The sequence below is a fragment of the Gymnoscopelus braueri genome (genome assembly GCF_963280865.1).
Source record: "Gymnoscopelus braueri genome assembly, chromosome: 15".
NCBI lineage: Eukaryota > Metazoa > Chordata > Actinopteri > Myctophiformes > Myctophidae > Gymnoscopelus > Gymnoscopelus braueri.
This window is the reverse complement of record NC_137620.1, coordinates 12714394-12741730: the sequence shown is the minus strand read 5'-3', so window position 1 is coordinate 12741730 and position 27337 is coordinate 12714394. Positions and strand designations below refer to the sequence as shown.

Genomic DNA, 27337 nt, shown 5'->3' with positions numbered 1-27337 from the left:
GCCGCGCTATGAGCTATTTTTGAAAAATCTTGAAAATGTGTGCAAATCTTTGAATATATTGTTGTAAAGCGAACATTTTTAACTCATATCTTTGCTTCTGGGTGCCCCTGGAACAAAATGTTTCCAGATGGGGGTCGGCGGCCAAATACATATCATTTTGGGGGTCCTTGACATAAAAGGTTTGAGAACCACTGATATAGAAACATAAGTTTTTTTCAGAATACTGTTGGGATTTAGAAGACATTTGTAGAATCGGCTTCAGGTCTTAATGGGTTAATCAGCCGGCAGAGTCACGACACAGGGTTGTTTATGCATATTTACACAACATTCATCATAACATTTCCAAAAGTATATATAGTATACATATATATACCAGAGTGCTTATAGATCAGTAGCCTGGTTGACGCCAAACTTGACTATGGCCTCAAAGTTTAGAGTTCAGCCCAAACCAGAACATGTACTTCCAAACCCCAACTATGCCTTAGTAATAAATTGTCTGTCAGCCCGAACCCACCTAGAACCAGAAGATTTACTCTTTTCCCTTTCTTATAGTATTTCTCAGTCTGAAGTTGTGCAGGTAATATTAGAACTGCGATTGGCTTACATCCAAAGGGTGTGCTCGTACTACTCTGCTACTTTTTAAGAAAAGAAACAAAAAATAAAAACTCACAACTTGAGCAACAAAGTCTGGTTAAAAAATGTCAAAGCATCATATCGTTCAACTGCCATAGATGCTGCTGTGCAGTTTGTGTTTCGTCTGTTGCCGCCATTTGTCTCTTCAGCACGAGAAAATGCATAATATAGACAGACAGACAGACAGACAGACAGACAGACAGACAGACAGACAGACGTAGATATATATATATGTGTGTCCCAACCCAGCCTAAAGTTGCATGGTCCTCTCAGGTGCAGTTACATTCCAAGCAAACACATTGCATTCTGGGTAAGCGTACCTGAACGACATCGATGCAGGAGTCCAGGTAGATGGACCCTTTGGTGTCCTTGCAGTTCTTCTCGTCCTTGTACGAGTTGAGGATGTAGGAGCCGTCGGGGAGCTGGGACAGGTAGAAGTATCTCCTCTTGAACACCTGCATGTCACCAGCGATCATGGAGACACAAGGGTCACGTGTTGAACAGTTCAACTCAAAACTGTGAAATATTAATGTGGCTTTCCTATTTTTTTAAACACATCTATCACTGTGTGCATTTATCTTGTTCTACAGGGCTGATTTATCTAAAGCGACTGAATGGGAGAGGACGCACAGCTGCACATTTTGCAGAACAACAACATTATTATTATTGCCAGCGCTTGCCAGTGCTGAAGTACCCATAATCACAGTAAAGAACAAGTAAGTTGTTGCTTTTGTGTAATGATACGTAAATGACGTTCTGAATGCAGGTGTTTTCTGTAAAGTCACACAACAAACACTGTTAGTTAGATCCCTGGTTAACACCACAGTTGACATAGCAAGCATTTAAGCACAGCAAACCAGGCTATATTATGGGAAATAACACATTGGTGGGATCCAATCCCACTGGATCACGACGATGGAAACAAGCCACCTGAGGCGTTTTGTGTTATCCATTTAGTATAACCTTTGACTGCTAACCTGCTAATAAAGTATTCAATCAATCAATCACTGCTTGCCCATGAGAACGATATCTATAAACGTAAGAATTAAATTAAACTCTGGAAATATAAAATTTTACACTTTCAGAGTTAAATTCATTTTAACTCTGTGTTTAAAAATGTGCTGTGTTATGTAAGTAAGTACAATTAATTTGTAGAGCACCTTTCCCTGACAGTCACAAAATGCTTTACAGGTTTAACACTACTAAATATTGTGTAAATGTTACGGGTCCCAAACTCGGTCGGGTACCACAGTAAAGGGGGGCGCATGCTACCATTTTCGGTGGTCACCTTATCACCTTATCACCGCGGTGGTGATAGAGAGAGCTCTCTCTATCATAGAGAGCGCTCTCTCTATCACCTAAAGGGTGATAGGGTGACCACCTCATTTGGTAGCATGCGGGTCCCTTAACAGTATTGATGTTGGTTCAATGCCTCAGTCTACAACGAGGCGAACACCATCTTCAAAGGGATTACACGATGCAAACGCCATTATGCAATCAGCAGCACTTCAATTTGCGGACTTTTTACCGTCTTAAACTCAATATAAAACCCTCAAATCCGTCATTAAAAACCCAACACAGTCTCTTCACATAAACATTAAACCTTAGGAGATAAGTTAATAATGGTTTTCACGGTGTACTGGCCTGAAAAACAGAGAAAACGCAACACAGAAATGAAGACATGAACCTGTTCAGTTTCGTTCTTAATTTTCCTCTCAAGGAAGAGGGAAGACACCCAAACCTTAAAAAGGAGCCTCGGGCAACACCTGCTGTGGTAAATGGTAAATGGTGCATTTATATAGCGCACACATTCATACACCGATGGCGGAGGAAACCATGCAAGGCACCAACCTGCTCATCGGGAGCAATTAGGGGTTCAGCGTCTTGCTCAAGGACACTTCGACACTAACTCTAGGGGAGCGCCCCACCCCGGGATCGAACCGGGAACCATGCGGTATTCCAGTTCACTCTACCCGGCCACTCTACCCCTGAGCCACTGCCGCCCGCTGTGCACACAAAGGTTCCGCTCCTCATCCCAAGTGAACTACAGTGAATCACTACTGATGTTATTTTGGCTTGTGACCATTGTAATATAATAAAAATTATAAAAGTACTGGATAATACTTTCGACAATAAAGCGCATATATATTTTCACAAAAAATAAGTCACTTCACATTTGAGGGTGAGGGTATCACATAAAGAATCTATGAAAAGAGTTGTAAACGAATGAAGGGGTCGTGTATCGAAACTACCAATGGACAAAATGTCATGGTACTGTATGTATTGAGTAAAGAAGAATGGAGCATTGGAGCACAGTCTGAGAACAGTACAAAATGGAACTCAAAACGGACCCGTACGAGTCCGTTTTGGTTCCATTTCGTACACGTCTCTCAGAGTTTAAAACGAACACTCTGTGTTTTTACAGCGAGGGACCTAATAATCACTACCATGGTTTGTTATGATGTTGTTATGCCTGCATGTTGTGGTTGGTTGTGGTGGTGGCTGTGGTTGCTGACTGCGTTAACAGCAGACAGGAGGTCTGCTTCTGACTCACCCGCATGGAGACAGACAGGCTACTGTTGATGTTGGCCTTCTGCAGCCAGCCCTGCTTCATGATGCCTCCCCTCTGGGAGCAGAGCGACGCCGAGTCCTGATATACACACACACACACACACGCGCACACACACACAATACAGTAAGTCAGGGGTCTTCAACAGGGGGTCCGGGACCCCTAAGGAGGTCCTCAGAGCTACTACAGGGGGGGCCGCCGTTTGTGTGATACGATTCTTTTTCATTTATATGAACCACTTGAACCCTGTAGCATCCCTTTTTCTGAGGAGAACTTTAGCCAAAAATAGCAGATCTACAAGCTCACAACGCCTCGCGCTGCGAGGCGTTGTGAGCTTGTAGATCGGCTATTTTTGGCAGAGGTATAGGTGTAGAGGGAAAAAAGAGCAGATGAAGTAAAAAAACTAAAACACAATTTTATGCAATATAGAGGGGGTCCCTGCTTCATCTCTAGGGGGGTCCTTGGCCTGAAAAATGTTGAAGACCCCTGCTGTTCATTGAGACACATGACGCTAGTAGTAGTAGTTGTTATTATTGTTGTTATCTCTGCCAGGCCGGGGCGGAGATTATGTTTTCGCCCCTATCCGCGCGTGTGTGTGTGTGTGTGTGTGTGTGTGTGTGTGTGTGTGTGTGTGTGTGTGTGTGTGTGTGTGTGTGTGTGTGTGTGTGTGTGTGTGTGTGTGTGTGTGTGTGTGTGTGTGTGTGTGTGTGTGTGTGTGTGTGTGTGTGTGTGTGTGTGTGTGTGTGTGTCTGTGTGCAGCTAATCTCAGACACTGCTGGACCGATCTGCATCAAACTTGGCATGCGCACTGACCGCACTCCCCAATACGACAAGGAAGACATTCCACCCCAATCTTTTGAATCGGCCAATAGGTCATACAATCACTTATTTTCTCTCTCTCACTTTCAACCCAGCACGGTCAAAGCAGATGCTCAACCACTCAGGTTCTGCTCTGGGGTTCTTTCCTTGTCACTGTCGCCAAATGCCTGCTCAGGGGGGGAAACGTTGGGTCTCTGCTCTATGTATAAAGTGTGTTGAGATAACTTGTGGTATGGCACTACCGTATAATGAGCCGAATGGCATTGACTGAGTTGAGTTGAATGACACAGGCTAAATGACACAAATGACGACACAGTAAACACCAGATGTACAAAAATGCACAGTTCTGGTTAACAAAATATTATTTGTCGAGCTTCTGTGCAATGTCCAGAGTAAATAGTTGAAAGTTGGTGAGATTGTTTACAGTCAGTACCATGCGCGTAAACAATAGCAGACACAAGTTTCTTCCTAGATGTGTGAGACACCCACGGGACACTCACAACCCCAAAGGGAATTCCCCTCATCCGTAATCACACGCTGTCTCGCCAAATTTACGTTACACTGAGGAGGTGGAATTTGACTGGTTCCCATAAAAGAGCCGCGATGATTTAACCTCTGACCTCTCGATCCACCCTGGTCATATCAACAGCAGTGGGAGAGCTGCCAAGGGAGCGTTTATCATCAGGGTAATACGCACGCACGCACGGCCGCACACGCACACACACACAGGGAATAAGTGTCCTATCACACACAGGGGGGCTTTAACTATGACGGGTCATAATCCATTTAGATAATGCGATGAACACAGCACAATGTTATGAATCAAACACTGACACTCGGAGAACAGCGATGGTAGGGTTGTGTGTGTGTGCGTGCGTGAGTGCGCGCGCGTGCACAAACCAGACAGTCCTAATCACATTGAAGTGGCACTCTGTCCTCTGTGCTCATCTCTGCAATGCACCCCCCCCCCCCCCCGCTTTGTCCTGTAATCTAATTGTCTCGATGTTCTCTCTCTTCGTCCCTCTCTCGCTCACCCGCTTTCTCAGTCGCCCTCAGATGCGCGGCACTCCACACACACACACACACACACACACACACACACACACACACACACACACACACACACACACACACACACACACACACACACACACACACACACACACACACACACACACACACACATCACTCCACCCTACCAAGGGGGTAGAGAGAAAGGGAGGCGGGGTTCGACGAGGGGGCTATTTATAGGATCTATAAAGGCTTCTGGTTTCACTCTGTTCAGTTCAGTCTCCTCTGGGCCGACACAGCTGGACGGAGAGCATGCAGTCATTCTAATATCCAGTGGTTCTCAGACAGTTTCCCACAGACCCACAAATTAATATGTATTCGGAAGCGGACCCCCGTTTAACCCATTAAGACCTGAGGCCGATTCTACAAATGCCCTCTAAATCAGTATAGTTCTCGCACTTCAAGATTTTTCAAAAATGTAAAAAAAATTGAGCATTTACTATTTTTGAGTAGCCAACGCAAAAGCCTAAATTGACACGGATACTTTCCCGGTTTTAATGGGTTAAAAGATTTTGTGCCCCCCCCCCCGCCCATAAGAGAAGATTTGTCAACATTTGTCAATATGTTTTCAATAATAGCAGATCTACAAGCTCACAACGTGCCGCACACAAGCTTGTGTAGACCGTAGGGCTCAAGTGTTTATACTGTTCCTCATTTTTGCTGGAGACCCCCTGGGAACCCGCTCGAGGACCCCTGGGGGCCCCCGGACCCCACTTTGAGAACCAGCGCTATAAACCCCACCATCCCACTCCAGTGTGATTTTACGAGGCATCTCTGCTTGCTTTATCGCACAGCAGAGAAAGCAATGGAATGACATGCGACCAAGCTCATCGAGATGGATTTGAGCATGACAGGTAAACGATGAAGGATCATTTTATACATAGTCCAACAACCGTGACGCATGTCAAAAATTACAGTATTCAACTGACATATATTGTGTTATACATACACGGTTCTACAAAGCTTTTCACCAGAGAGATACGGTAATGATCTCATGTTTCCCTTATGCAGAATAGTGTGCTACTTATTCCTACAGTACAAGGAATGGCTGCTCTATAGCATTGGTTCTCAAAATGGGGCCCCCGGGGGTCTTTGACGGAGTTCCAGGGGGTCCCCAGCTAAATGATAGATTAGGAACCAAATAGACCCTTATGGGTCTGTAACTCTGAGAGTGTACAAATGGAACCATTTGTACACTCTCAGAGTTAAATTAACATTGATTTTACCATATAAATTGTGGTCCCATGAGATAGAAATGCCATTAAATGGGGGTCCTTGAAATTAAAATGGTTGAGAATCACTGCTATAGAGCCGTAAAAATCTTCTCTTATGGGGGCCCCTGCCATATCTTTTCAAATGGGGGTCCGCAGGCTAATACGTGTCAATCTGGGGGTCCTTGACATGAAAAGGTTTGAGAACCACTGCTCTATAGGGACAAAAAATATAGATTATGCACGACAGGTATGACAACACGGTTATGCTATGTTCTCCCAACTAAAACCGTTTCTTATCTACATGAATCCAAACCAAAAGGATCATCCATTTGCTGGCTGTGCGCCATGCTCAAAGCGCTGTGCTGTGCAGGCACAAAACGGCCATCAAAGACATGGAGGTTCAAGGGGCGGCCCGCTCACCGACCCTCCCTGTGCTAATCAATGTCTCTGATCTGACAGCCCTCTCAGGCCCCATCCGCCGCTCGGTCGCTCACTCACTCACCTCATCTTTGGCGTCTTCGTCTATCTCGAAGACGTGAGCCGGCAGCTTGTCCGTCTTCAGGCCCTTGCTGTGAAAATACAAGACACAGAAGAGACATCGTGTGTCAGTGATCGCGTGTCATGTTCAATACATCAACTCCCCATCCACCTACTGTACCTTACAGTATTTTATGTCAGTCTTTATGACATACAGAGTATTTTTTTGTGGTCACTGATGCATGTAAATAATTTAGCCCCTCTTATGGGGTGTAGTGCTGTTTGTTTAAGTAAGTAAGTAGTGATTAAGGCGCATACCACATATAGGCTATGATAAAGCCTGACAGTGAGTCCCGGGTTCCATTCCGGTTCGATGCCTTTGCTGCGTGTCACTCCCCGTTTCTCTCTCCTGTTTCCTGTCATTCTACACTGTACTATAAAAAAAAGAGCTTGTTTTGAAGGTTATATGGAGGCCAGGCACGTGCAGAGGTGGGGGCTTTTGGTGCTTGAGCACCTGCCCTTTTGCCTCAAAGTTGTTTTTTTCTTTTTTAAAGGCCTGCCCAACACCCATTTGACAAATAATTATAATATCACTATCATAATTATTATTTATATATAATTATTATAATTTAAATGACCTGGCTGCCATCAGTCAGTTTTACTTCTCACCTGATGCAGTGATGTCAAGTGCCCTCCCACCTCGTTAACCTTGCAGCTGCAAACAACTTGATTTGAGACAGGCAGCAAGCATGGTAAGTGCATCAGTAAAGTGTTGCTTTTACACTTTACGTTTTGTGCAGATTAGCTACAAAATTTTACTGAGATATGTTCATTTCATGAGCTTTTGTTTGCTTATTTTGTACAGAGTCAGGTTAATTGTTTCCCCCTATTTCCAATCAATGTGATAATTAAGTAAACTGGCTCCTGAATGTAGCTGCAGACATGGCTGTAGCTGCAGACATTAGCTATTTCTCACCTCAAATGTTTTCAGGTACATATTTTAGTGTAGCCTACTGTGTAAGTTTATAAGTAATGCACTATCCAGCCTAGCAAAACCAACAGTAGGGGTGTGGGGGGAAAAAAACGTTTCGAATACGAATCACGATTCTCATGTTGTACAATTCAGAATCGATTCTCATTTTCCCAAAAACGTTTTTTTTTAACTTTTGGTACTTTAAGTACATTTTGATACCAATACTTTTGTAATTTTACTCAAGTAAATTTTGAATTCCGGACTTTTACTTGTAACGGAGTACTTCTACATTGCAGCATTAATACTTTTACTTAAAGTAAAACATTTGAGTACTTTTCCCACCACTGCACCCCGGGTTCCTGTCTCAATGTATTATATGTATGCACTGTCTTCCTTTGGGTGTGTGAGATGATGGGCTCTATTCAGAGCCAGATTTGAACAAACCACTAATTAGGGATTTCGGACTAGGCAAGAGGCGTTTCCCCGCAAAATTCGGTATTCTATGGCACCCCCCTCACCCGCCAAACACCTGAGCTACCCGTTACATTATGCATAGGTGTGGTTTGGGCGTTACAATGATAAAACCAATCACCGTGCCAGAAGCCATTGCCTTTAAGAGAAGACTGCGCTAGCCGTCATCCCGATCCAATATATGCTCTAGCCTATCTACCTGTCTGCACTGTTGCCTGGTCTGATTATTATAAGCCACATTGGGCTTGTTTTCCTTCTTTTTTTTTAATCCAAATACATTTTTATATTAATTTGTAGCCTATTGTGTTCACAATAAGCTTGTCATATTAGTCAGATCCGGAATAGTATATGAAAGCCATTTAAAATATGTATACTATTGGTACACACTGGCTGCTCCCAAATAATTAATTACATCATGTTGCGACAACGCTCCTACGTGGTACACAGACAAACAGTAGCACATGGGTATAATAAATTGGACAGTTTTAGGAAAGGTCTATACTATAGCCTATGTACTCACGTTGGCTGTTATCGTTCTATTTCCACCGTTCTAATGGATTCCAGGGGTGTGTAAACATCTCTGAAGTTGCTCCATAGTTTCCTCTGAAGTGACGCAGTTTTAAAGTTAACTTACATCCATATTGTCCCCGTTATCTTTCATCATCCACCTTTGTTCAGTAACAGAGCTAAACTTTAAGTTTACATCAATCAAAGCCTCTCAAACCCAGACACATTGCTGCGATGCGTATGTGCGTCGCATGTAACTTGCTTGGAGCTTAATGCAGTGGTTCTCAACCTGTGGGTCGAGACCACAATGGAGCACCCAACGCCTGGCGAGCTTGTAGATCTGCTATTTTCACAATATTTATCTGTGGAACCGAGTCAAACAAAATGGGGGGGTCCCCAGTTCAAATATGGTTATTTTGGGGGGTCATGAACGTAGCGTTTACGCGGGGAATATAATAATAATATAGGCTAATATATATAATATAGGCTATAATATAATATTGACCCGCACGTCCCGCAGCAGGGGTTTAATGAGACAGCAGCCAAAATGAAAATCACACTATGATCCGATCACCTTATAAAAAATGTAAGTGCTTAAGATTTTAGCCCAAACCCAACGGGACCCGACCCGGCCCGTCGGCACCGGCTGAGCCGGGTCTAAGTTTTTTTTACATCCAAATAAATTCACATATTAATTAATTTGTAGCGTAGGCTATTGTGTTCACAATAAGCAACTTGTCATATTAGTCAGATCCCCAAGAGTATATGAAAGCCATTTAAAATAGTTATATATTCCTACACAGCTGATGCCAAATAATTAATCAACAGGGCAGCGCAACGCTAAAGTAGCCTAGGTCAAATCAATCACTGTCTTGTCATGACGCAGCAGTAGAGAGCTCCCTTTAAACTTTAAACCATAACATGACATAAATAATGGATCTTCAGAACTTTCTTCATGTCTTTTTCACCTCAAAGAAATTGTTGGATTATTTCTTCAAATGAAAGCACAGGCAGCGGCCAGAAGGTAACATTGGGTGTGATTTCTCCATTGCAAAAATGATTACGGTTATTCTATGAAACATATATTTCATAGAATAACCATACTCATTTTTAAAATGGTTATGGGGAAGTGTATATATTTATATAGCCCTATTTGCTCCAAGCTGTTTTTTAAATAAAATATAGACTGTTAGGGTAGAATGACTCCTGTTCTTAACGAATTACCAAGATTTAATGAGAAATAAGGCTTCTTTAGAAAAATGACTGACGGGCTGACTGGGTCTAATTTGTCAATTATTAGTCGAGCCAGGCTGAAATATTTAGGGGATATGAAAGCTCTAGTTAGTAGTTTGAAGTGCTCATGTGGCCTTAGAGTTGCTTCTTTTTGTTTTCATAGACCTGCGGACTGCGTTGCTTATTTCTCTCCAAGGCTGGCAACACGGCTCATGGTCCAACGCACAAAGCCATTGTAGTGTCTGTGTGCACTTGACGGGTGATTTTATAAACCAGCGGGTGCTTCTAGAATCCACTATCCCCCGTCCCCAAGCCGTACCCATGTGTGTCTGTAGAATTGCAATGTGGGGGATATAGCAACAACACGCCCACAGGCACACCTCCACGCGCAAATAACGGCGTCGGCATAATGGTGACGGGTAGAGCAGGTGCTAGAATAACCTATTGGGGCGGCGCAGGTCCATTATCCCGATTTAACGGGGAATTTTTGGCCTGTGAATAGAGCCCGATATCCTGCACTTAATGTCCTTGTGCTGTGAGGAGCAGAGAGTTCAGCGTCTACTTGTTTACTGTAGATTCATCTAACAGCGTTATGGGGTCATTTTAGTTTCTGTGTTCCACATCTGTTCCTGTTTCACTTCCAGTTATGGATTTAGTGTTACAAAACAGTGACTTTATCGTGCTTAATCACAACACAAACATGACAGCTGAGCTAAGCATCTGGTCTTTTCTCCTGCACATGACAATAAGGTGAATCCTTGACTGATGCTATCGTACACATACACTCCAACCAGTGGTGGAAAGTAACTAAGTACTTTTACTTAACACATTGAGTGCCAAAAAAATATTTTTTTCAAATCCAACCTTTGAGTGCCAAAAACGAGAATCTACGTTTTGATTTTATTTATCTATTTTTTCACAAGGGGCGCTCTAACGCAACTTAGGAATGATCCTAGGACCCTTTAAAAAAGGAATGGACGGATGTGACGTCAGCCCCCAAAAAGCGGACATGCATCCGCCCCAATGATGGGATCTTGAGAAAAAGGTCCATATCTCCATATATTTTTACAGTGGTCAAAACCAGCCATTTTCGACGGGCGATCTCTCTGCAATAGACCATAGTCACACGGCGGCCATATTGGAATTTAACATTGAAAGTGCCGCCACCCGGGGTGGCTACTTTCATTGACTTCATAGAAACATGGCCGCCGTGTGAATATGGTCTATGGCGGATCGCGGTAGAAATGTTATTGTTCCAGTCGTTAGACTGGACCCTCGGCCATCGCCCAGACACCCTTTGTTTACATCCGGGTCCTCGTTGTGGCTTCTGCAGCTCTAAAAGGATCGCCGATAAACGGTAAAACACGCTGGCACTGGATGTACCCTGTTCTACATCTACAAGCTCACAACGCATCGCATTGTGACTTATTGTGAGCTTGTAGATCTGCTATTTTCAAAAGATTTGTATACATTTTTTGGTACTTTAAGTATGTTTTGATGCCAATACTTTCATACTTTTACTCAAGTAAATTTTGAATATAATACTTTTACTTGTAATTTCTATATTGCAGTATTGATACTTTTACTTAAGTAACAAATGTGAGTACTTCTTCCACCACTAACTCCAAAGTCTTCTGTTTTTTCTTCTTACCTTGGCAGCATGCGGAAATCACCAGAGTAAGCCTCATACTTGTAGTTAATGACGTGCCAGTCGGTGTTGTACATCTTGATGCACTGCCAGAGAGGTCAACGGGAGAGAGAGCTGGATTAGGAGCATTACAGCAGCCACACACAATGCACATGATGCCAATATAACAACTAGACCATGCCAGGAACGTGACCGCACAGTTCTTTCCTTTTACTATGACTCATTAGAGACGGATTCGTGGACACATCGCCGGCTTGGTTCCTTTATTTGGACTGATCTGGGAGAGCTCATGCACCGCCGTGTTAACTCAGAGACACCGGGATCCGGACTGTCAAAGAGCCTGGTGTGTGCCGAAGAAATATGTCGTCACCTTCCTAAACTAATGGCCTAAGAATTTTTTTGAGGAAAATCATATTTTTGCCTAAGTCAGCTGGCCACCTCTGGTAAAATCGTCTATCTCCTAATTGAAAAGGATCATGCTGTTCCTTCCCCTTTTAGTATAATGGCCTATATCCCTCGTGTGACTTAGGCCAAAATAGGCCATTTTGTTTGCCTAAGTCACATGGTTTTGTGACTTAGGCCAAACAAATGGCCAAATGATTTTGACTAAGTCAGGTTTAATCCTATTTAAATCTTTTATGTTACATAACTGAAAGACAGTGTTATTTTTATGTTAATAGTCATAATTTGTAATAAACGTTTTGGGTGAAATGATTAAGAAATATCATACAGTTTTGTTTTGGATCAATCTTTTTTTTTCTGAAAAACTTTTAAAAAAAATTACTTCGACCATTAGTTTAGGAAGGTGACGATGTCTCTTCTTTCAGAATTGTTTGTGACATGAACATTATTATTATTATTATACTAATTGTGAACATCGTAGTGCATTAACCACATGAACGAACCCCAGCATCCCTGTTCTGGGCATGTCGTAATAAGTGAACGTTTGGCAAAAGAATTGCAGTTCTACAAGCTCACAATGCATCGCAAGCTTGTACTGTAGTTTGCAGTGGTGGGAAAAGTACTCAAACGTTTTACTTAAGTTAAAGTATCAATACTGCAATGTAGAAATACATATATTTTTCTCAGAGATGTAGTGGTGTAAAAGTAAAAGTATTGAACTCCAGTAAAGTAAAAGTACCTCAAAATTGTACTTAAGTACAGTACTTGAGTAAATGTACTTAGCTACTTTACACCACTGGTAGATTTTCAGCAAAGAGGGAAAAAAGGAGGGGACCAAGTATAGGGGGGGGGGGGGTCAACTGAAATACTTGGTTAACTGCAAGTGGGAATTGTCATTCAAGTCCAGTATAGTCCGACCTCGAGCTGAATGTGTCTTTGTTCTGGAGATAAGGCTTGTGTGTGCTTTAACAATCCCTGTGACAATCGTTTCCAGTCCATATGAGTAAGAGCTGGCTGTGGAACACAGATTCAAAACCTGGCCTGGGCCTGAGTAAAAACTGCGCCTTGCCAGGAAAGTGACTTCACAACGGCTGTGTTGTTCATTGCTGTTACGATACATCATCGGTGCAGCGAGCATTTACTGCGCAGGCATGCGTTTGCGCGTCCTCCAGCGTTTCTTTACAAGCTTTCAGGGTGATTGTCGTAAAGCCTGACCTGTTGGCGTTCATGCCAGGTCATCAATAATTTATCGTCATTTTAAGTTCACTGTTTTTTTTCTATCCCCGCTGGGTTAAGATGTTGAACGAAGGTCATGTCATAATACTGACGTCTTCAGGACGTTTTCTTTGCTCTTAGCTTGCAGCATTTGAACGCAGTAATGAAAAATTAACAAGAACTTGAATGCAGCCAAGCTATATACTGTACTGTACCCAGTGGTGTAAAGTAACTAAGTACATTTACTCAAGTACTGTACTTAAGTACTATTTTTACTATACTGGAGTATTTCCAATTTACATTACAATGCATCGTGATATAAAATCCTGTTAATTTAACACGTGAAAATGGAAATAACAATGGAATGGATCGACTAGGATTTGATTGATGGATTGATTGATTTTATATGGTGTCATTACATAAAAAAAGAGCGCAGTAGCAATTTCCTGACATACAGTCATAGCACCAACGAGAATAAAACACAATAAAGCCTAAGGGCTTATTTCCCTTGATTACACTGTGTACCAAAATAATTAGGATTCCAAATTACTTCTCATATGTGCTAACATGAAAATCAATAGCCAATTTAACCTTTTCGGGAAAGTTAATTAATGTATAATATACATTAGTGTGCAGTATCATTAGACTGGTAAAGTACCACACGGCAGTAAGATAACCTTTGTGATCCCATGAATGTAGCCAATCAAGAAGTAAAGCTATGGATAGGCCTGTCACAATTATTGCATAATCACCTAATCAAATTATTTGAGATAATTATCGCAATTATTTTTCATAATCATCATAATTGTTTCCATGTTGAAAAATGTTCATACATTTTCAAACATTTTCCAAAAATAGCCGAAATAGCAGATCTACAAGGCCATTTCCTTAATTTCTTGCATTGTTTTTCAAGTATAAATGTATTAAATGTGTCAGTAATTTCTTTGTATATTTAAGTTATTTGTCATATCTGCCCTGTGCAATTTGTGATTATGAAGCCTCAAAACCAAACAGAAATTGTAATTGTATTCACATGTTCCGACGTTCAATGCCAAAAACCCAATTAAATCGCTAATTGCAATTATTTGTGTGACAATTAATCGTCAGCTTAAATTTGTAATTGTGACAGCCTTAGCTATGGATAGATTATACTATTTGATTAAGTGGATTATAATACCTCTTTGACAAACAGACTCCGTGCTTCTCGTTCCGCGTTCTGGGGCACAGAGGGAACCACAGTCCTCCTCTGTCTGGAGATCTGGGCCTCCTGCATGGGTACACGCACGCACGCACACACGCACACACACACACACACACACACACAATGGAATAAAGCAAAATAGAATCTCATGACTGAAAGTTTAACGATGATGTTTAGGTATTATCATTCTAAATCTATGTTGCTGCTGTTCTACATACAGCCAATCAGTCGAATAACTCACAGATTTGAGGCATTAACCGTTCGCTTTCATGACATTTCTGAGACCATTCATGTTTATGGAAGATGCTTCCAAACATGTATTATAGCGCTAGTTTCATCACTTCAAATACTCTTTAATCTTAAAGGGATAGTTCACCCCAAAAATAGCTTTTTTTCTATCGATTAGTCATCCCATGGAGACTTCAATTCATGGATATTTCTTAGTTTTTGTCACATTCCTAAGCCAATAATTTGATGACCGGCAGCTGTTCCGGTAGGAGACACAAAGAGTCTCGTTTGTGTCTCCTACCGGAACCACTGCCTACCGGTCCGCTAGTCATTAAATTATTGGCTTAGGAATGCGACAAAAACAAAAAAATATCCATGAATTCAAGTCTCCATGGGGTGACTAATCGATAGAAAAAAAGATGAGTAATGGGTGAACTATCCCTTTAAAATAACTAATGACCGAAAATAGCCGATCTACAAGCTCACAGCACGTCGCAGTGCGACGTGCTGTGAGCTTGTAGATCTGCTATTTTCGGTGCGCAACGTGCTTTCATAGAAGACATGCTGGCTTCTACGGAATCCAAATGACTGAAACCAGTCATGGCGACTGAGAACTTTAATCCATGCATACACACACACACACACACACACACACACACACACACACACACACACACACACACACACACACACACACAGCCAAAAACAAGAGCATCACAGAGCGTTATCATATTGTCATATCACAAGAACTTTATGGTTCTTTCTTCCATAACGCTCCCACACACACAACACACTATAAACGTAAATGGAAGACAGCTGAGAGAGACTGAGAGAGCAGAGAAATAAAAAAACAAAACAAAGATGGAGTCAAGAGAGAAAGCCAGGGAGAGACACAGACATGGAAAAGGATGAATGCTAAATAAAGTCTCTCAGGAGTCTCTCGGGATGGGAAAAGACGAGACATGGAACCAGAACATGCCTCTAAACAAAACCACATGTGTTCCGTGTATGAGGCTGTGTTGTGTTTGACTGGTAGCACCCGTCCGATTAACTCAGAAATAAGCTCGGGGGTAATGTTGGCCATTGTTGGGGCATGTACATTGGTGAGCTGGAAATGTAATTGTAATTTGTGATCAAATACTTTCTGTCGAGTCCGATTCATTCATTCAGGCCCCCAACCTTGGAGGGTTAAAGATATGAAGTGCTGATTTGGTTGTTTCATGTTGCCAGTGGTGGAAAGTAACTAAGTACATTTACTCAAGTACTGTACTTAAGTACAATTTTGAGGTATTTTTACTTCACAGGAGTACTTATAATTTTCAATAATTTTACTTCTACTCCACCACATCTCAAAGGAAAGTAGGTATTGTACTTGTTACTCCACAAAACATGTTTTAAAACTTAAGTTACTAGTTACTTTGTACATTTTGATTATTATTACAAAACCACTTCAGACCTATATACTATTAACAATTTGAAAATAGCCGATCTACAACCTCAAAATAGCAGAGCTTGTAGATCTATTGTAGCTATTTTCAAAGGATTTTTTTACATTTTGTGAAGTGGGACCTTCTGCATAGTGAGTACCTTTGCTTTTGGTATATACAGTATATTTTGATGCCAATACTTTTGTACTTTTACTCAAGTAAATTATGAATAGCAGACTTTTACTTCAATATTTCTACAATAGGGTATTGATACTTTTATTGATGCTTTTACGTAAAAAAAAATGTAGTACTTCTTCCATCACTCCATGTTGCAATGAAACACCAAATCAGCACTTCATATCTAGTTAACCCTCCAAGGTTGGGGGCCTGAAGGAATCAGAAGGCTTCACACTCGACTCGATGGATGAGCTCTCATACTGAACACACAAATCGCACGATGTGGTGGTAGTTAGGCAGTCAATGGTAGAACACAGGGGCCTACTATTTGTTAGCGGAGTATAAATGGAGAGGTAGGTAAGGTATCTAATATTGAAATCATGGGTTTAGCAAGCAATGCTTCTACTTTACAAGGCACAAGCTAGACCTTATTACCCGTTCTCGGGAAATGTACATTTAACAATCAGATAGTTCAGATAGTGCTCCTCTGTTTGTGCAGACAAGGCTAAGCCTCATGTTCGGCCTTAACCCATTAAGACCGGGAACCCATCATTTTAGATTTCTTTGGCTATTCAAAAATAGCAGATCTACAAGCTCATAGCACGGCACAGAGTGCCGCGCTACGAGCTTGTAGATCTCCCTTTTTTATCGTGAACATATTGTGCAAATCATTGATCTATATTTTATATATTTCAGTTTTTTTTTTAAACTTATGTTGCTAAAATCAGTGGTTCTCAAACCTTTTCATGTCAAGGACCCCCAAAATGATAAGTATTTGGCCGCGGACTCCCATCTCAAAATATGTTGTTCCAGGGACCCCCAGAAGCAAAGAAAACATGTTTAGTTAAAAATGTTATATAAATATATATAAAAATATATATATTCAAAGATTTGCACACATTTGAACAGCCAAAGAAGCTTTCCCCGGTCTTAATGGATTAATTCCATTAGGTCAGAGTGCACTATACTGTGTGCACAACACCACCCTGGCTTCTAGGCTCCGTGTATTAGGAGAGGACTCGAACCCTGGCCATCCTGGCAGAGTGCTCACCGAGACATCATCCACGGGGCAGAGCAGCAGGTCTCTGTGTGGGTCGCTGTGGATCTGGGCCTTTCTCTGGAACACCACGGCCTCGTAGTCCAGCGGCTCGATGATCTTTGGCTGGTCCTGGGCGAAAGGCAATGGAAAAAGATCAGTTCAGTTTGCGTGCGCGTGTGTGCGTGTGTGTGCGGGTGTGTGCGTGTGTGTGTGTGTGTGTGTGTGTGTGTGTGTGGCGTGGCATGCTTCAAAACATATGACTTAATATGGGTTTAAAGACTAGATCTGTCTGTCTGTCTGTCTGTCTGTCCCAAGTTCAATTCCCAGAATCACCTGTCTCTCCCAGAATCACCTGTCTCTTACTATCACTGTAACGCCCCCCCCCCCCCACACACCCCCCAAAAAAAAAAAAAAAAACATGACCTCCTCTACCTAATCTTTTCCAGTGTCATGGAGCCTTCTTGTAGGCCTCCCTGAGCCAACAGGGCGTGTAATGTTTTCATTACATAAGCCAGTCATGTTCCCATCAGACATTTCGTTGATTACGCTGCTGCAGTGTGCACTATAGTTTCAGATAAACAAACAAACAAACAAACAAACAAACAGCAGTGCTTCTGATCCCATGTTAAGAGTCATTTTGACTTGGCGCTAACATAACCCCCGCTTGGCCCGAAATATTTCAACACCCCCCACACCCCAACAAAGATCACAGGAGAGAAACCACAATCCTCCGGGCGGTGCTGGGAAACACTCACTCAGATGACAGTGGGAGGATTCAAAACAAACCGGGGGGGGGGGGCAGCTCCGATGACTAAGACGGGCCCATGTGACAAAAATGGAGAAACCATGCACCCGGATTTGTCTCCACAGCTGGGGGAGCGCTCTGCAGCTGAGAGCTTTATAACAGAGTGCGAATTCAAGCTGCCTTCAAAGAGCTCTCACTAGACAAGGTTCAACAAGCTGACTATACATAGCCCCAAAAAGAAAGAAAAGAAAACCGACTTAGTATCAGACCTTTGAACCTTGGCTTTTTTTTTTCAAAGTCCATAGAGGTGGTTAAATACTGTACATCGTCTCTGTTGGGTGGAAAACCTCATATGTCCAAAGCTGTATACTTTTCAGGTTTCAAATCTTATTTTTTTCTGCAAAAGTAGCATATATGCAAGCCCTAAACGCATCACCTTTCGCTGAGTTTCGAGCTTGTACATCTGCTACTTTTGTGTGACGCTGTAGTATGATTAAGTATGGCATTAATTTACGAAAAACAACACACAAAAAGTTTGGAGATAAGAGGTTTCTGTCCGATAGCAACGACATGCAAGCATAGAGCAAAGAAAAACATCTGCAACGTAGGCTCATGCTCTGTCTTAACTTCCTGTTTCGAGTTTCATAAATAAGTGGGCTTTTTTTTTTATCAGCCTCTCTCTTTTGTCTACGAGACAGGCCTACACTAACCAGTCTCTCCCCCATTAGGCCGAGATGCAAGAGAGGCTAAACCACTGGGATCACTGAGCCAAACGTTTACTGTAGCTAGGGGTTTGGCTGAGCTTAGATGAGGCTACTGGGCTTTGGGGGCAGAGGAATTCACAGACGGCAGTATAGAATTTCGGTCCCACAACACTAACCTTCGTAATGAAGGACAGTGTGAGGACAAGAGCTTAAGGGGAGGAAGGGAGAACCATAACTAGGCCTCTCGCCCTCCAGGAAAAACTGTGCGTGCGTGTGTGTGTGTGTGTGTGTGTGTGTGTGTGTGTGTGTGTGTGTGTGTGTGTGTGTGTGTGTGTGTGTGTGTGTGTGTGTGTGTGTGTGTGTGTGTGTGTGTGTGTGTGTGTGTGTGTGTGTGTGTGTGTGTGTGTGTGTGCGCGTGTGTGAGACCATGTGGGTGCTTTGTTCTGCTACATTACTGCGGACTGGCCGAAGGGAGACAGGCTGAACTCAGAGGAGCCCAGCTGCAGACTTTTCACCCTCCCTCCCACCCACCCAGCCCTCCCTCTGTCCTTCCCTTCCAAAACTCACGCACTCCCTCACCTAGCGCAAATTCAGCATACTACTGAGCCAAGCTCTCGTCTATTGCACCATATCAAGGTTCAAGGCGTTTACTGTCCCATGCAGATACAACACAGCTGGTAGCAACACTGCAGGTGTTCCATGTGTACCTTGCACCTGGAGTTTGGATAAGAAAATCAAATGATGTAAGAAAATACAAAGTATGAATTAAAATAGCAAAACTGCAGTAGGTCGGCCCGGACCGCTGGCGTAGCGTTCCAGGCACCTATAGGCTCCAAAGTAGCCTGACAGCGCGTCGTGGGTTCGAGTCCCGATCCCGACGGCCTTTGCTGCATGTCACTCCACATCTCCCTCCCCATTTCCTGTCAGGAAAAAGGCATAAAAGCCGACAACAAAATGTGTGTGTGTGTTCCGTCTGCTTGAGTTTTCATATATATATATATATATATATATATATATATATATATATATATATATATATATATTAGGGGTGGGACGATATATCGATATACCGCGATACTTTCTCCCGCGATTTTTTTTTTTTAAATGTTTGTGATACGTTGTTTTTCCTACTCTGTATTTGTATAATGATGATTTTGAACTGTTTGGTGCTATTTTATGTGTTTATGAATTGAATACAAGGACTATCGTGATATATCGTTGGTGAATTTTCATGCAATATATCGTGATATCGCAATATATCGATATTTTCAGATATCGTGATATATCGTTGGTGAAATTTCATGCAATATATCGTGATATCGCAATATATCGGCATTTTCAGATATCGTGATATATATTGTTATCGTGGGCCTAATATCGTGATACATATCGTATCGTGAGGTACCCATATCGTCCCACCCCTAATATATATATATATATATATATATATATATATATATATATATATATATATATATATATATATATATATATATATATATATATAGTTATAGGCATTTGATTTGTCATATATATTCAAACAGATCTATCACAGTATAGGGAACTCTACAAATCACCCAGCTTCCCTCATGTCCTGCCCTGCCACACTACCAGAAGCAACAGCCAACCAACCAACGCGTCAGACGTACATGGGTCTGTTCAACATATTACATCCAGCTACGTGCTGCTGGGCCCCGCGCCCAAAGCAGCAGCGGCACTGCTTCCTGTCATGTGCAACAAGCTCGACCACATCACCACACGTTAGGAGCTACAGCTCAGCTCAGCTCAGAGAGTCCTCCACTGCAACACCGATTATGTTACCAAGAGGAAGGGAGAGAGGGAGGGGTGTGAGTGGAAAGAAAAAGAGGAGAGGAGGGAGGGAGAGGAAGAAAGACAGAATCACAGAAAGAGAGAGAGAGAGAGAGAGAGAGAGGGAGAGACAGACTTCTGCTTTACATGAAGGAGGAAGAGACTCTAGGAGGGCAGCTGTGAAACCGCAGTTAAGCCTCGTTTACTGTATATTCCGTAGTGTCACAAAAAGAGCAGATCTATGAGCTACTGTAACAACGCATCGGGATGCGTTGTTAGGTTGAAGATCTGTTCTTATTGGCGAGCAACACCCTCGCTCAATGGGGCATAAGCTTTACGCTGATAATCAAAATCAAAATCTACAAAGTAACTAGTAACTAAAACTAAAAAGTAAAAGTACAATATTTGCCTCTGAGATGTAGTGGAGTAGAAGTAAAAGTACTGAAAACTGGAAATGCTCCAGTAAAGTAAAAACAAAAAAACTCAAAATTGTACTTAAGTGCAGCACTTGAGTAAATGTACTTAGTTACTTTACACCACTGAACAAGACAGATGAAAGATGAGAGAGAGAGAGTAAAAAAGAAAGTAAAAGGACATGACCTATTGGGAGGTAACTAGGGACACAACCTCAGCTCCACTTTTCCATCCCGTGTTGGTTATGTGCAACTATCACCCATGGTACACTTTCTCCACTCAGCTATCAATCTGTCCCGCATGGACACTCAAACATAATGACCAAACATAAAGCGTGACTTCAACACGGCCTCCAGGGGGCCTGGGTCATCATGATGTCAGTGAAGGTACATTTCCAGATGTCTGTGTCCTGACTCCTGTTGGAGTTCACCGGAAGGGGACCCAGATCTCAGGACACGAGTTACAGTGTTTGTCATGTTGGCGAACTCACACTCCCTGGATGCACGCAGTCACACACACACACACACACACACACACACACACACACACACACACACACACACACACACACACACACACACACACACACACACACACACACACACACACACACACACACACACACACACACACACCTTGATCATTCATTCTCATGTTTTTGTAACTTGTTTTTCTTGACCACAATGCTAAGAATGGAATTTAGATAGCATGTTATTTAAACAGATGTTAGGTTCATTGTTTAGCTAGTATCCTATATAGTTTCAATGTAGTACATATTATTATTTTGATGGTATATTGTTTAGACAGATGCTGGGTTCTTGGTTTTTCTGTGATCCAAGTTTTCTGAGGAACAACACTGTCTCTTTTGCATATGGTTGCTGTCCGGCAGAAACCAGCTAACTCAATTTTGATGCTTTTGCATTTTTTTCCCATAAATCAGTGCTATTGAACAGCCTTTACGTCTGTGTGTTGGTAAACAAAAATATTGAACAAATGAAAATTATTTAAAAGCGCTTCTGACAAGTCCAGCTAACTCCATTGGATCCTCAAACTTTCTGCTAAACCAGCTAACTCCACCAAAGGGAGGTGGAGTTAGCTGGTTTTGCTGGCTCCAGGCTCCACCCCCTTTTGACCTCCAACCTCATTGTGAGCTTGGAGGTCCATTCAGCTCAGTTCTTATCAATGATGAACAAAAACTCCACTTTTTATTTTGTTTTTGTCATTTCCTGAAAAATGAACATTTTGGAGTTAGCTGGTTTCTGCCCGACAGCAGAGATATGTATGTGATTACCTTGCTTATTGTAAGTCACTCTCGATAAGAGCGTCTGCTAAATACCTCAATTGTAAACACACACACAAACACGGTCGCCTCGGAAAACAAGTAAGTGTTCATCAAATACAATCAATTTTCGGTTACTGTATTGTCTATTCCTCGTTTCAAATGTTTTCAAAAACATTCTTGAGAGCAATGTTTAGGTGTAAATGGCATTGCGTGTTTGTTTACATGGCTGTCATGTTGGATACGGCACAAAATCAAGCAGCGCAGCAGATGCTCCGAGTCTTCGATTAGACAGCAGTCTGTTATAGAGCTCATCGGTCAATATACAGAAATAGCACCGTTGAATTCAGTGATTGACCAATCAGAATCAAGCATTCAACCAAGCCGTGTAATAAAAGCTTATAATATAGAAACATAATAATCATTGTTTAGATACAGTAACCTCATTCACTGTCTTACATCCGATGTTCAAGGACTTCTGGAGAAACAAAACTTTTCAGGTTCTCAGTCTTTGCACACAACTTTGCCACTAGAGGTTCCGCCCGCTACGCGGCCCTCACATCTAGATTTCGGGCCACTACGTGGCCCTCACACCTACGTTGCACCACCGATCCGACTGATATGGCCATATAAGATCTCCGAGGCAACAACTGTCGTCTTATTCGTGTCCACGCATGCGCTGTGTAACTGGGAAAATGTGACGCATATCGCGTAGGAGCACTAATAAGTAGTGCGCAATAAGTATTGCGCAATAATGTAGTTATATAGAAGCACTAATAGTGTATTGGATTTCCCATGGCATGCATTATCATTTGTGCATAGTGTGGAAGCAATTGCACTTCTGGTCAGAGTCCTGCACGGGTCCAATTTTGAGAACCCGCGCCCGCCCCGCCCGTCAATACTCAGATCCGTAGACCAACCCGTCACCCGTGATTATTTCAAAATACGAACCAGACCCGCACCGCCCGTCAAATAAACGACCCGTTGTCCGCCCGTTTACCCGTGTAAAATGTAAATCCTATTCAAAAGTGTGTTGAAAAAGATAGCAGCCTTCAACAACAGCGCTACATTCAGTGGTCAGGTTTGTAGCCTACAGAAATCAAGTGAAGACGGAGGAGCGAGCTTAAGCCACGCGCGAACGCGCATCTACGCAGCACACATGTGTCGTTGTTTACGTCAGCAGATAGCTTTAATTTGAAGGTTTAACAGGATGTTCAATGTGTTTTTGTGAGTTAAGATAACTGACCAGCATGCTCCATGCAGTTGTGCTGTGTTAAGTTACACAAGTGACGTTGTTTGGGCGGAAACAGTGCTCTCTGATTTTCACAATAAAATGATACCCGCCCGCGATTAGTTCAGTACCGCCCGTGCCCATACCTGTGATCTTATTAAAGTAAAAATTTCACCCGTTTTCACCCGTCAAACGCGGGTACCCGTCGGGTATCCGCGGGCACCCGGCCCGTTGCAGGACTCTGCTTCTGGTATGCTAAAAGAAGGTAGACGGATAAACGTCCACCCACCCACTATATTTTAAAGTAGGATGTGGAGGGTTTCTTGTGTGCGTGTCCAATTATTAGCAATTATGTCTACAATTGAGTGCTTGTAATGTTCAACTGAATATACTGTATTCACACAATACACAGACATAAAAGACATCCTGTGGTTTATACAAGTCTTTGAATAGTATAAATGGACAGTACAGTAATCGAGCTGCAACAGTAAATTGGACGATGCTTATAATTGAATTTGATGATTTGATGATTTGTTGACATAAATATAATTAAAGTATTTTATAAAAATATGCGCTTCTCGTTTAATCAAGAAGTATCGATAGAATAACCACTAAGAAAATAATCAATAATTGCAGCCCTATTCCCAATGTTGATTCACATGTAGCAGCAGCACATGGCAATATGAGAGAAGCCCAGCCTAGGTTTAGCTAAATCCACAGTAGCGTCATTATTTAGTTTGCAGCTTATACAACTTAAAGCCAGAGCCAACACCACCAACACCACATGAGGTGAATACCACACGTTGTTTAATCTATTGACATTAACTTTAAACTTAGATGTGTGCCTTTAATCTCGCTATTATCAGACAGGTCATGCTGATATTGGTAATATACTCTATCTCACCGAAGCTGTTTGGTTTGATCAATTTGCAGCCTTTAACTGCTTTAGGGGCTCTTTCAGCAAAGAATCGTTTTGCGTACTGTCTGGAACGTGAATATTACAAAGAAAAACCGAAGAGGACAGAGGGAAATCTGACTTCTCACTTATAGCAGACCCCTGTCTAGAGAACCACTGCGTTCTAACCATGGAACCAGATCAGTAGCAAGTGAGTGAAGCCAGGATAGGAAGGCAGAGACGCAGAGAGAAGCAGGCCATGAACAGGACAGGACAACCGGATGTATGAACAAAATGAACACACACACACACACACACACACACACACACACACACACACACACACACACACACATGCCTAAGGGAATCCCCATGTGAGAGGAACACGGGCCACCCAACCTCCACAAAACACTGCTTGTTCTCAGTTGCCATGCCGACACCATCAACCCCCCCACCTCTATCTCTCTCTCTCACACACACACACACACTCCATCCTGGAGGATTAATCTTAAACCTAAATCTCAGTCATATGCCTACAACTGCGACACTTGCAGGAAAATTACCGATTTCTTGACTATACTGTAGGGTCACGACCAATGTGTGCCGCGCACAATTAAGACCCCATCTCAAGCTATTGTCCTTGTAACCTCATTGCGTCACACAGTCATGAAGCTGATCATCATGAGACCCAGGACTCGCCTGCAGACAGTCACTGGAACAAGAAGTCATATTTTCTCTGGAATCCCTTCATAAGAGATTATGGTGACTGTTGACCCGGTCTGTCTCACGAAAAGATGACGTTGTAGTCGCTCTACTATGACATCATGGGAGGTCAGGTCCCAGCATGGGGTCAAGCAAGCCCAACACCAGAATGATTTCTCTCATGCACATGACATCCATGCACACACACACACACACACACACACACGTGCAGTGTGCTCACGCACACTCACTCACACACACACACACACACACACACACACACACACACACACACACACACACACACACACACACACTGCTTTATCAGCATTATCCTCCAAGCTGTTCATTCCAATGAACTGAGCCTAATCCCCCCCATTATTGCAGTCTTTTCCAGCCAACATGAACTTACAACATGCAGCAGTGCCCTTCCAAACAAAGGAAAGGAAGACAGCAATTGAGAAGTAAAAAAACATTCATTAGTGACACTCATCAATACACAACAGTGTATGAATGTGTGCACATGTAGCATTAATCCCATGGGCAGACATAATTGCTCCAACGAGGCAAAGACACAGAGGAGCCATGCTGCAGCTGTCTCTCTGTCCTATCCTGGCACACCAGCTCCTTCTCAAGCACACAAAAGGAAAAACCCATGTGCTGCTTCTGTGAACAAGGTCACACCACACACACGCACGCACGAAATTGTAGCCTATGATGGCATTTTAGGAATTATCCTTCCTCACTGAGGAAGGTCGGTTTCGTCTGCGTTTCCCATTAAACAGGGAGGGAGGAGGACCGCTAAAACCGTGGCCTGGGGTAAGAAGCAGCATTCTCAGCGTCAGGCGGTGACGTTCTGGGGAGCCGGTAACAGTAAAACAGGAGCTTCTCAATGAAAACTGACAAGCACTCTCTTTAAAACGGGCAGAGAACCGCAAGATTAAAGAATAAATAAATACAAATAATAATAATGTATTAAAAATAATACTAATAATGTAATAATAGAAAAAAATAAGAAAAAAATGTAATAAAAACAAAGAAAAAATAATGTTTAAAAAAAATAATGTGTGTGCTCTCTCTCACCACCACCACGGAGATTCTCACAGCCTCAGACACGCTCTGCCGGACCTCCGCCGCCGTCCCGGGCTTGCTGAGCCTCTTTGAGAATTTTCGTACCTCGGACATGATGCTGTACCCAGCTACCACCCAGTACCCTCCAAAAAAGTCACCTCGTACGTACGTCCCAGGGTAAAGCAACAACCACCACTACGGGCACGGACCCATAGGAGCCGAACAGCGGTAGTAGCGGCGCGGGCAGTGGCAGTAGTAGTGACAGCCAGATGCGGAGGAAGGGGGCGGGCCAGCGGTTTGTTGCGTTGCGTAGGGACGACGAGAGGCGCGCCTCCTTCTTTCAGCCAAGGTATATAAATAGAAGGCACGGGCATCTACGTCATTTTCGTCGGCGACGACTAGGCGGGGAGCCAAACTGCAGCCGTGGAATACATTGAAGAGCCATGGTGAACCAGCTTAGAACAAACACTATTTCTGAACAACTGCAACCACATTTGCCCTCAAAGTAGTCCAAATTCCTCTTGTCCACGTCTGACTGGATCTTCAGCCTGTGGTCCAAAATGAAAGACTGCAGAAGTTGATTGCACCTTGTCAGCTCCTGTGCAGGGAGGGGAAAACCATAGGGGAGAATTACTTTACTTCAGGGTAGAGCTGCAAATTGTTTAAGAAATGTCATTAATTGATAGTTGTAATGAAACAAACATACATTAATTCATTATCAATGATTTTCCTGAGAACCTGAATTTCCTTGCCATTGGAAAATACTCTGCCCAGGAAAATAAAAGAAGACATCACAGCTATGATATCACACATTGTTTTCTGCTGTGTTGCTTTTCGATGTGTACACATACGTTTATTGAGCTAGCTAAAGAGCACAAAGTACGTTTCTTTCAAACTTCCGGTTCCAGTTTTGTTCCAGAGGCTGACTGTACCTTCTTCATTATAGCCTTGCTTTCAGCGGTACCTTCTACATCCCATGGCTCAAAGGGGCATGGGATGTAGGTGCTATGATTGGCTACTTACTTGGTTGTCAGGCAACGGCTGACACGAGACAATCTTTTAAATTGTATTTATTTTTGACGCATTATATGAGTTTTCACCCTATGGTTTGCACACAGTAAATATGGGTGCAATAATAGATATTTAGTATTGGCACCAAACTACCAGGAGATGGTTAACTCTG

The 27337-nt window shown here is 42.6% G+C and overlaps 1 protein-coding gene across 2 annotated transcripts in view; it reads right to left on the bottom strand.

The window, feature by feature from the left end:
* The window catches only part of dock11 (dedicator of cytokinesis 11), a 124881-nt gene extending 98494 nt beyond the window's left edge, over window positions 1-26387 (bottom strand). For both annotated transcript variants that reach the window (XM_080450692.1, XM_080450693.1), the window contains exons 1-7: window positions 26167-26387; window positions 17317-17433; window positions 14410-14499; window positions 11619-11701; window positions 6809-6875; window positions 3188-3283; window positions 954-1088 (exon numbers count right to left, since the gene is read on the bottom strand). In XM_080450692.1, coding sequence (XP_080306818.1) covers window positions 954-1088; window positions 3188-3283; window positions 6809-6875; window positions 11619-11701; window positions 14410-14499; window positions 17317-17433; window positions 26167-26268 — 690 coding nt within the window. In that variant the 5' untranslated portion in view covers window positions 26269-26387. The remainder of the gene's footprint in view (window positions 1-953; window positions 1089-3187; window positions 3284-6808; window positions 6876-11618; window positions 11702-14409; window positions 14500-17316; window positions 17434-26166) is intronic.
* Window positions 26388-27337: the final 950 nt, after the last annotated feature.